This window comes from Alligator sinensis, unplaced genomic scaffold (genome assembly GCF_000455745.1).
Source record: "Alligator sinensis unplaced genomic scaffold, ASM45574v1 scaffold1197_1, whole genome shotgun sequence".
Lineage (NCBI taxonomy): Eukaryota > Metazoa > Chordata > Crocodylia > Alligatoridae > Alligator > Alligator sinensis.
Genome location: NW_005842652.1, coordinates 672,316 through 683,691, shown reverse-complemented (window position 1 = coordinate 683,691; position 11,376 = coordinate 672,316). Strand labels below are relative to the sequence as shown.

At 39.6% G+C, this 11,376-nt stretch overlaps 1 protein-coding gene across 2 annotated transcripts in view; it reads right to left on the bottom strand.

The window, feature by feature from the left end:
* The window catches only part of SPTLC1 (serine palmitoyltransferase long chain base subunit 1), a 54,109-nt gene that overhangs the window by 16,454 nt on the left and 26,279 nt on the right, over nt 1-11,376 (bottom strand). The window contains exons 6-9 of one of the 2 annotated variants that reach the window (XM_006033677.3): nt 11,146-11,278; nt 4,598-4,727; nt 1,152-1,241; nt 832-939 (exon numbers count right to left, since the gene is read on the bottom strand). In XM_006033677.3, the coding sequence (XP_006033739.1) occupies nt 832-939; nt 1,152-1,241; nt 4,598-4,727; nt 11,146-11,278 (461 nt within the window). Of the gene's footprint in view, nt 1-831; nt 940-1,151; nt 1,242-4,597; nt 4,728-5,753; nt 6,529-11,145; nt 11,279-11,376 lie in introns of those variants that run through there. The other variant, XM_025215566.1, reaches the window with a different exon arrangement.

Below are 11,376 nucleotides of genomic sequence, written 5' to 3'. Positions count from 1 at the left end.
ACTGATACTCCTTTAGTACCTTTTAGTTTTCGTTTTAAGATACTTTTGCCCAATCCCAGCCTCATGTCATGCTCAAGCACAGGCTAGAACAAATTAAAGGTATGATAGTTACCATATTGTTTAGCTGCCATTGTTTTAGTCAAAGGATATCATAAGAAAGCCTTGGGAAAAGTCATGACACATGCCAATCTATAACATGGATTTTTTAAAAGAGGATTCTCCTCTCCTTACATTTTATTTAACATTTTATGGTATTTAAAATTAAGATTCAATTCGACCATAAATGCAGAAATCTAGTACTATGTAAATCGAAGAAGCATGTGTCTATGTGTTTACGTACAAATACATATGCATGAGACAAGTATTGGGTTAAAAATTTCCCTGTGTAAAATATATCCACTTCCAGATGCAAAATACAGTCTCCTCAAATAATAAAAAATGGCACATCATTATTTCCCTTACTCTAACACGAATTATTAAACAAGTTTTTATTGACTTTGTCTAAACACATTTTATTCCTGGACACAGAAGTCTGAGCCAAATTCAAATCAAGAGTGAATTGTAATGGGACATTCTGGAAGAGGAGAGAGAGGGAGAGAAGAGACATAAAAAGAGAATAGTGCAAGTTGCATTATTCTTCTTCTATCAACATTCGGCACAGTAAGTAGATAGACAGTAGTTCCTTAAAGTGACTAAAAATTATTTCTATATAAAAACCACTCTTTTGCAATCTGCAGCCAAGTGTCAGCACTTGCCCTTCTCTACCACTCCTACCCACACCAAAAAAGCCCAGAAAGAAACAAAGCTTTAGCGACATTTATTATTACTTACATTTATTCCAAAGTGTTCAGTAACTCCTCGCCCACGTTCTCCAAGGACTCCAAAGGAAAGGCTTTCCTCCAAAAAAATCCTCACTTTGTATTTATACTTCAATTTTATCTGGAGATTTATTCAATGGTGCAAAGGATACAAGACAGTCCAACGTTACTGACAGAATTTGGGAAAAAGTAAAAACACTGCCCCCACAGAAGACTGACAATCATATGAAAGACCCTATAAATTGTCCTGAATATCTTAGGAACATTAAAAACACCAAGTACTCATAACATAACGTACAGCTTAAGAAATAAAAGAAAATCAAAACCACTTACCAATTCTGGAAGAGGACAAATATCTCCGGTATTCCTATATAATCCCTCCACCACTATAAACCTGCGAATTACCCGGGCTTTACGAGGATTCTTAGGAAACAAAAACACGCAGTTTAGTATATACAGACTGTTACTGACAACAGAAGTTTGTTTGTTTGTTTTTTAAGAAAAAAGATAATCACTTGTTTTGTGATATATTTATCTCTTACAAGTTAGCACTTAAGCTCTAGTAATCAGGTTAAAAGCCTCATAGGTGGCTAATTTTCTTTGGTTTTAGTGAGTTTTTTTTCAAAGTTCCTACATCTTGCATCAAATTTAAGTTTCTCTGCCACTAAGTAGCAAATCAGTGATCGCGGATAGTGAACTGGCAGTCCTAAATAGAAGAAAATATGGGGCTGTATATTTCAAAATGAGATCTCTACAATACACCCAATAGAAATGTTTAGGAAAAAAAATCTTTATACTGTTCTCATTTATGGTTTTTCAGCATAAGGTTACAGTGGTTAGTTTCTCAGTTTAACAGGATCTTGTTACTAAAGAGAACCTTTGTTCCGTATTGTTCTGAGTGCACGTCTGCCTTCTTTCCTTTAAAAGAACCATAAAAATTGCATTAATTATCCATGTGCATAACTGTAAGCTGTGCTCTTTACAGCCTCAATTTATGTTTACAGATTTTTGTGTATGCAATAAAAATATCACGGTAGAACTTTTAATCAGTGCAGCTTTTAATATTTCTAGTGCATTTAACTCTTTGGGTCCTTTCCTGGGTTATTTGATTCTTTTGTAGGACAACTTAATTAGCTATATTCAAGAAAAACCTTGCTTCTAAAATAGAACCTGAAAACATGGAGTTGACATATAACTGAAACAATTCTGTAACATGGACCTAAGATATTAATAAATTACAAGGCTAGAAGGAACTATCATTATCAATCTGCCATCTAATGCAGGCTTTTCCAATTTTGTTTTAAAACTGCTGGCAATGGAAAAAACACCACAACATTTGTTAATATTCTTTCAATAGTTTATTATCCTTACCTAAAAATTCAGGCATTATTTTTAGTCTGAATCTCTCTAACTTCAACTTCCAGCCATCTAATCTCATTTTCTGGAACAAAAAGTCCTCTATGTCATTTCAGCCACTAGGGCTGTGCAAAGCTTCGGTCACTGATTTGATTTGCAAAGATTTGGCCTGATTCGGTCACCAAATCTCTGAATCAAATTAGGAGCTACTTTAATCTCTCCAACTGGAATTGGAACCCTCTGAATCGATTCGGCGAGATTTGGAAAGATTCAGTGATTCGGCAACTGGCGCCTCCTGGGTCTCAGGGGGCACCCGGGGTCCGCCCATGGCCAACTGTCGAGGCAAGGTGGGGGGAGAGGGCAGCGTGCTCGGTAGCGGACCTGAAAGTGAACTGGAAGTGCTTGCGGTCCATTTCTGGCCTCGTCACCAAGCATGTGGGCCCGCCCCTCCATGCTCCTGTGGGATGCTCCATCTGCCCTACTATCACAGTGATCACGAGCCACACCTGGTACCTCAAGGTATGTAGAAAAAACATTTCAAGCTGTTTCTATGGCCGAATCGCTGATTCTCTGAATCAACATCGAATCTTCAGATTCGGCCGAATGGAATTGGGGACAGCGATCCGAATCAACTAACTGAATCACTGTCCCCGATTCAGGCCTAATCCGAATCCAGATAGAATACAGCCTGTTTCACACACCCCTATCAGCCACCTATACAGGCAATTATAGACTCTGATTAAGTCAGTCCTAACTGTTAATCATTCTTGTGGCTCTTTTCTGAATCATCTCTAATTATCAATACCCATCTAAATTGTTGACACCATCACTAGAGACAGTATTCCAGCAGTGATGCACCACTGTTAATACAGAGGTAATAGAACCCCTCTACATGTACTCAATATTTCCTTGTTTACATACAATGGTCGCATTAACACTTTTGACACCACACCAGAAGCTCATATTTCAACATGATATTGTTTCACCTTGTTTCAATTCAAAGTCTCCTCTCTTGCAAGCATGGTCTGGCATTCTCTGTTCCTAGATGTAACTTCACATTTGGCTGTGCTGAAAATAACTATTTGCTTGTGACCGGGTTACCAAGATCACTATCACAAATTGAACAAATTGGAGAGAGTCCATTAGAGGACCAGAAAAATGGTTTAGGGGGCTGGGGCACATGACTTGAGAGGCTGAGGGAACTGGGGTTATTTAGTCTAGAGAAGAGAAGACTGAGAGGGGATTTAATAGCAGCCTTCAACTACCTGAAGGGTGGTCCCAAAGAGGATGGAGCTAGACTGTTCTCAGTGGTGGCAGATGACAGAACAAGGAGCAATGGTCTCAAGTTGCAGCAAGGGAAGTTTAGTTTAGATATTAGGAAAAACTCTCTCACTAGGAGGGTAGTAAAACACTGGAACAAGTTACCCTGAGAGGTAGTGGATGAAGCTTTGCCTGAGATGATCCAGTTGGGAATCGTCCTGCTTTGAGCATGGGGTGGGAGTAGATGACCTCCTTAGGACCCTTCCAACTCTAATTTTCCTGTGATTCTATGAAAGGAACTCTTTAGATCTCTCCCCCTTCCAACCCTAATTTTCTAGGATTCTAAAACAGTAGGGAAATCTCATCACCTCAGTGCAGACAGAAGTGCAGGTCCCCGCGTAACAGAACACTTTGCAGGAAGAGTTCAGAGTGGCGGGAGCTCATTCTAGGGGTTCCCCAGCCACAGGGGAGGGGCGGGGGAGGGGGGGCTCCAATATACCCTCCCAGCTTTCCAGAGGGGACTGAAAAAAACCCATACTGAACTACCTCTGCTTCCTTTCCCCCCTCCCATTCTGGAAACAGCTCAAGCTTGGCCAGCAGTACAAACAGAAGTTACAAAAGACGCTCCGTTTTGAAACTTCATCTGACTCCTCATACAATTGGCATTTTTTAAGCTGTTTGCAGCCATGAATTTGTGTTTGGTCATGGCTATAAACTGAGATCTGTGGCCAGATCAGGGGGAAATTGTCACTTCTGTCTCTACCCTCATATACAATACAGTTTTATCTTAATTATTTAATTACAAAAATACTATTGGTCTCCAGTTTTAACACCAATTTAGAAACTAATCTACTTAATTGGCACAATCCCTTAAGTGGGATCAGTTATAAACACCTTTCTTTTAAAATGTGTATAAGGGTACAAAACACTGTTTAGATTCCCAGTCCTTAGTGACCTCCCATCTCCAACCTAATTCTCGTTCTCGCAATTACAGTAAATGAACGTGCAGCAGCCAAATCCATTTTAATTATATAAACAGTATTAAGTATTCAGTAGAGGTTTGTATAAGATAAATAATAAACAATGAGTATTGCGTCCATTCAAATATACAACCCAGTTAAAATCAGCAAAAGACTACAAACATTTCTTCAAAGGAGTTTTACCTTTTGATCTTCAATCTCTTGTTCTTTCAGTAGACGCTCAAGGTCAGCCATATCATTATGTTTAAATAACTTGATGTTACTACGAGATGCCTGTAATCCTTTCTGAATAGCAAAGCAGGCAGCCTCATCTCTGTAAATACAGAAATGCTTGAAATTTGTGTTTAGCTTGATAATTCTAAAGTACTCAAAATTGGTATGATACTAGTATGGAGGAAGTTTGAAAAATATGAATTCCTGAAAGAAGGAAGTTGGTTAATACCCCTTTTACATTGCTTTGCATTTGAGATTCCCTCTACTCATACATGTAGTTAAATAAAATATATTACACACTGTTTTAATTGACTAAAGAAAACTCATTTTAAAGTCTCTTGGCCCTCTCTGGCTATATGGAGACATCTTTGTATTTTATTGATTAAATGCAAAGTCCAGAGGTTGTCCAAAGCATGTATTGGTCTCTGGGGATCATACAGAATTATTTCCTAGTTTTTGAACTACATTGAACTGCTTATATATAACGGTACTTCCCTTGAGTCCAACCTTCTTTAGACTGGCTATACAATAATACCCCTACAACAGTGGTCACCAGCTTTCACCAGCTTTCACTGGCCCATAAGCAACAATACTGAGCAAATAATATGCTGAAGGCAATATTTTGCTGCAATTCCAGCATCCATTTCAGTTTTAGCTTTTTTAATTTCCTGTGGCTGCAAGCAATGTTGGAGGCTGTCATGTTGCCTGTGAACCATGTGTTGAGGACTCCTGCCCTGTAATTACCCCGACACTCCTCACTTTCCACCAGCCTTAGCAGCACATTTGCACAGCACAGACAACAAATTGGAGAAACGTGCAGTAGACACACTCACTAATGTTGAGAACACTCAGAACTTCATTCCTTCTCTTTTATCCTACCTTTTAAGGACTGTCAGAATTCCAGGCATAAGCCATTTCTTGAGAGCTTGAAAAACATACATAAATCTTTCCCCACTAAACGTTTTTAGAAAGGTAGTAGTTGCATATATTAAGAAAACTATTTAAAGTTCAAAATAGGTTCCTCTTTCTGCACATACAATAATTAAACATCACAACAGCAATTTTATTTTCATATATCAAATCATTTATAGCATTATATATATATATATATATAGCATTTTGTGTTAGTGTGAAATGCTGTGTGGCACTGAAATGGAGACTGCTAGTGGAAAAGAGCTAATAATACAATATATCCAGCTTAAAGATACTTCATTGACTCAGTGCAGTAAATGCTAATCTGCCTTCATTTAAAATATGAATCTGCAAACTACAGCTTTTGTTAGAGAGCTAACTGAGTTGGTTGGACTAGAGAATACAGTGCTAACCACGTGTCTGCTACTGTTGTTTATGTCATAGGTATATGTTCTCCCAGAAACTAATCTAACCTAAAGTATAGCTTATTTTCTTATTATAAAGTGGGCTGCATTTCTCACCAGGAAATTTTTGAGAAGAGAGATTAGATTTGAGGCTTTTCTGTTTATCCAGCAGAACCTTTCTGTTAGCTTTGTGGTTGTATAAGCATTTTGTATGATAGCAAAGACAAGGATTAGTATCTGTCACAAAAACTCTTCAGCTATTATGCAGCTTTCTTCATTAACTTTGCAAAAAAATATTTTTTTTAAGACACACTTATTACAAGTTTGTCAACTACTTTTTATATTATGGCAATAATTGCTTGTCAGGTGGGTAACCAGAGATAGGCTGCAGCACAAGCTCATTATTTTTAGCATTAGCAAATACAATCACTTCCAAGCTTACATTTTCTTGACACCAATGTAGTATGTTCTTAGAATGCCAGAACACAAAAAATTTAGGTCCTGGTTTCTTATCTGGTATAGTTGTTTCACAACTATTAAGTTTCAAAGTTTCATAAAACATCATGCAGGTCTTAATGGACGAAGCTTTAAAAAAAAAAAAAAAATTCTGCAGATCATTTTTTTTTAAGTTTGTACTAATCAAGTAACATTTGAAAATAATTAGTCCTGGGGAGCAGAAAACTGTGTTAAGTGTTTTTAAATGTCTTAAAACAGTAATTCCAGTATTGACTGGGTCAATATTAGAAGGAAATGTTAGGACTGCTGTCCAATTCTTCAGGATCAGATTTGGGTAGAATAAAGGATATTCACTTCTGCACAGTACAGACGCAAACCAGCATAACATTTCATGGCTACTTTGAAGTATATATTCCTCCTCCCCAATACATATACTTTATATGCAACTCCTATTCAGAACAATCAGACCTCACAGCATGCAATATGCCTGGGCTGAGCTTAATATTTCTACAGGACTTGCAAGATAGAGCAAACATTATATACAAGTATTTTCATATTTTGTTATAAAACATATTAGCGAACATCCAGTTCTATTCTGCTGATTATAAAGAAATGACAGCAATTATAACCATAAGTTTAAGAATTTCCCAAGCCTTTGTGACCTTTAATGAATGGGAGTAGTTTATTCTTGTAAGCCATATGCAGCTAAAACAAGCTGTTGTTTTTTATCTCCCCTCTCAATTATTTCTGAAAGTTTCAAATGACTGATGTGAACGCACTTGCACAGGTGTCAAAGGGTAGAATCTCAAAAGGTACTGATTACAGTTATAGAAGACGGCATGATTTGTCTTGCAAAATATTTTGATTTGTACAAGAAAGAAAAGGCTTAGTTTGTAGATCTGGGCTGACAGAAGTCATCTTGTACTCAGCAAGAGGATTAGGTTTTATATGGGAATTAAGATAGACCTAGAATTGATGCTTTTTTTTTTAAGTGAAGTCACCTTTCAGCATAGAACTGTGTTTGAAGGGTAAATTTGGACACGCTTGATTTTGATGCGACAGACTGAAATTCCTTAAAAATATGGTATTTATCTTATTTTATAATCAGTTGTAAGTTCTCAACAGACTCTGCTTTGTTGAAGTGCACTGTTTGGTACAATTCTCTTATTTTCCAAGTACATAAGAAAATGATTATAGAATGGGTAAGGACAATCTGAAACCAAGCAGGGCAACCCAGAAAGCAGCAAGAACATTTCTGGAAGTGTTTATTTTGGAAAAAACAACAAAATAAAATAAAAATAGAACAAAATATAGAAAAAAGATTCTACAGATTACTATAGCTTCCAAAGTTGTCTCTCAGGTATTTTGGCACAAGTGAATGTCTGAACACCTAAGAAAACTATGATCCAGCCCCAGCAGGTGGAGCATGGAGGAGACTGCAGAGTTTAGTGGTTGTAGGGGAGCTCGCACTGTGAGGGGGGTGGGGGAGGAAGACCCCCTCCATGCAGTCTCCCCCATGCTCCCCCTGCTGCATGCTCCCTCTGCCACCACGAGTCACCCCGGCCCAGCCAGGCAGCAGTGAAGGCAACAGCAGTAGTGAGGAGGGGGCCATCATGCAGCTTCAGGGAAGCTTCTCCAGCTCCTGCTCTGACCCAGGCCCAGGGCTGGAGTTGCCACTGCCATCTGACTTGCCAGGCCAGGGCCAAACCCAGAGGCATCCCATAGGGTAAGCAATAGCAGTGGGGTGGGGCTGGGGAGAAGCAAGCAGCAGAAGGGGGGAGGTGGGGAGAACCTAGCAAGCGGGCAAGCACCAGAGGGCACAGACATAAGGTGGTAGCAAGGGATGGGGGTCTGGCTGCCTCAGACCTACCTGCCTGCTGCTGTTTTCTCTGCCAGAGGAGTGGGAGGGACAAGTTTAAGATGCCCTCTGCCACTAATAATTAGAATCTATACATAGAAACTTAAATTTATAATTGTCTGTGTATAGAATCTAATTACTGGGAGGTAATTCAAAGTCTTAAATTCAAAGTCTTCTTGGATTTGGGTTATATAGTAAATATAAGTAATAAGGTAAAAACACTATGCAATATTTCACTAGAGCAAATTACAGTGCAAGAAGTTTAAAGAACATTAGCCTCTGTGCCTTGGTAGGATCTTGACAGTTTGTAGATCAAACCAAATGTGGGAGCTCTTCTATTTCAGATGGTCTAGATGGGATACTCTACTCTTTCTGATACTCTTGTTTTGCAGCATGGTGTAAGAATGGAGGAGACCAACTGGAAGGTAGATCTGTGAGTAAACATCTGCATCCTAGTTCAGCACCCAGTTTATGTCCTCTTCTGTAGTTCATTAGCTCTGCCCAGTAATCGACTGCTCAATTACCAGGAAATTAAGCAACTCCCTAACATACACAAGTGGTTTTCTAATCCCAGATCAACTAGCAGAGCAGCATCCTCCAATGCTACTGCACCATAGAATATCCCAGCCCATAACTAGTGAGAGAGCCCCACCCATCCACCAACCTGGCCCACAAAGCTTCTCAAAATTACTGTAAATTAAATCTTAGTTTTTCTAAAAGTAAATATGACATACCATCATAGTCTCTGTGGACTGGTAGCCTGGAATGAATCTGTTTTGAGATGCACTGAAATAAATGAGAACTCACAGAGGTTGGGTGAGGTCCTACATGACTGGAAAAAGGCATATATAATGCCCATCTTTAAGAAAGGGAATGGGGAGGATCTGGGGAGTTAGAAACTAGTCACTCTGACTGCAATACCTGGAAAGATTACATGGCAGGTCATCAAGGAATCTGTTCCTAAGCACCTAGAGTAAAATAAGGTTACAAGGAACATCCAGTAAGAATGCATTCAGTCATGCTTTGATTTCCTTCTTTGACAACGTGGCAGGCTCTGTGGAAGGGGAACACTGGGTGTGCTATACCTTACAAGGAAGGCTTTTGACACTGGCTTCCATGACAATCTCACTAGTAATCTAAAGAAATGCAGACTACATGAAAGTACTGTAAGACAGATACATAACCAGATGGATCATCTACCCAGCCCAATGTGCTTCCCTTTAGTAGGGTTTTCTCCATTTCTGGGTCAAGTTAGCCACCCAGGCCACTCGGGGAAGGGGAGCATCAGGTATGATTTGCTTCAAGAAATTCAGGACAACTAAGGACAAAGGCTGAAAAAGTATCTTGAGTTCCAAAAGATGAGGGAAGTGGAGGAAAAAGTGAAGGCAGGCTACCTAAGGCTAGACAGACTGCAGGAAGAGTTGATAAGCTAAAGATTCTTGAATAATAAACCAGCAGATTCTCCTCTGCACCAGGGATCAGCAACATATGGCTCCTGAACCAGATCTGGCTGGCTGTGCCTCTGCCTGCACCCATGCTGGGGCTGGACAGTTGGATGCTGTGCCTGTGTCGCCAGTTTGTTCCTGATCACTGTCCCTTGGCTGCAGTGGGGGTACAGCTTCTAGCTGGTAGCGAACTGAACGAGCTGGGCAACTTCTAGCTGTTCCCAGGCTGCAGCTGGAGAGCAGAAGGGGGAGAGCGGGAAGAAGTGGCAGCAGTGCAGATTCAGCTTCCAAGTACTTAGACTGGGTGCAGCTCCCCACACTGGCATTCACGAACCTACCTTCAGAGTGGGCCAGAGCCCACAATAATCAAGACTTATTCTTTCTGGATGACCTAGTAATGTGATCTTTGCAATGGGTAAGCAATCAGCATATCTGCCTTCAGCAACCCCCAGTGCTATTCTGGAAGCCCATTCTCTCTAATCTACATACTTTTTCAGACACTGTGCCACAGAGAATGTATATGCAAGCAAAACAAGCTTTTACACAGGGGCTCAGGTAGGACAGACTGGCATAATGTGCTGTCACAAAATAATTATTAAATACTGTCTCAATAACCCAGAATGTTCCTTCACAGATCCCAGTGCCTAACCCAGGTAACAGCAGTGGCAGTGTGAAGACTGCACATGGGTAGGAGTCAAACACAGCGGACACATGCATTCTTGGCTTACTCAGGCCACTTCCATCCATCCAAACATGGTATTTCCATCCATGTTTCTGAATCAAGGTAAACTCTGCAGTGACCTGCCCACAAAGAACTCAAGATTTAGAAAAAAGGACTGTGCTAGTCTTTCTGCCCAACTGAACCTTCTCAAAAAATGCTGCAGGAAGCATGCAGGTGATTGAAGGTAGTTTTTCTGCAGTGATGAGGCCATCTTTAAGATAAGCCAATGTAAAGTATGTAAATCAGTGTTCATCAAATAGACTACACCCAGGTCCACCAATAGCTGATTTAAGATAAAACAGTTTCAGGTTCATTTTAAAACAGGGGACTGGCCTAACACAGCTTCAAGATTTGAAGATGACTTGCCTTAAAACAGCCTTTGCATCCTCCCTCAGTTGTACTATACACTTCCCAAGCATATTTTAGAATTAAAGTTCATAAACCACATTTAGACAGATGCCTGGCTAGAGAATACCAGTTCTTTGAACAAGGTGCCCCTAAAACAATCAGTGTTAAAGAATCCAAGTAATATCTACCTGTTCCCTCTGTGGAAGAAGAAAACCTCAGGCCTTAATTTCTGCTGACTTCTTTGAGTTAGTGCACTATTTGCTGCTTGTATAATAAAGGTCTCTGACAACTTTGTGACCAAACAATAGAGTGAAGCCTGTTTCTTCCACACCTCCAACACAGAGTTTTTACCCCAGAAGATAAATGTTACTTACACAAAGACAAGGTCTCCTCTTTTTGAATATGCAGGAATAGCACTGGCAATTGTGGCAAATCCATATGAATATATTATAGCTTCCTCAGCTCTCATAAATTTTGCTAGTCGATCTTCCAATTCCAAGTGTACATCTATTTGAGAAAAGGTTAAAAATTCCTACAGTCAAATCATTTTTATGGCTGAAAGACTGAATATTGATGATTTAATAGTCTGTGTTAAATATATATAG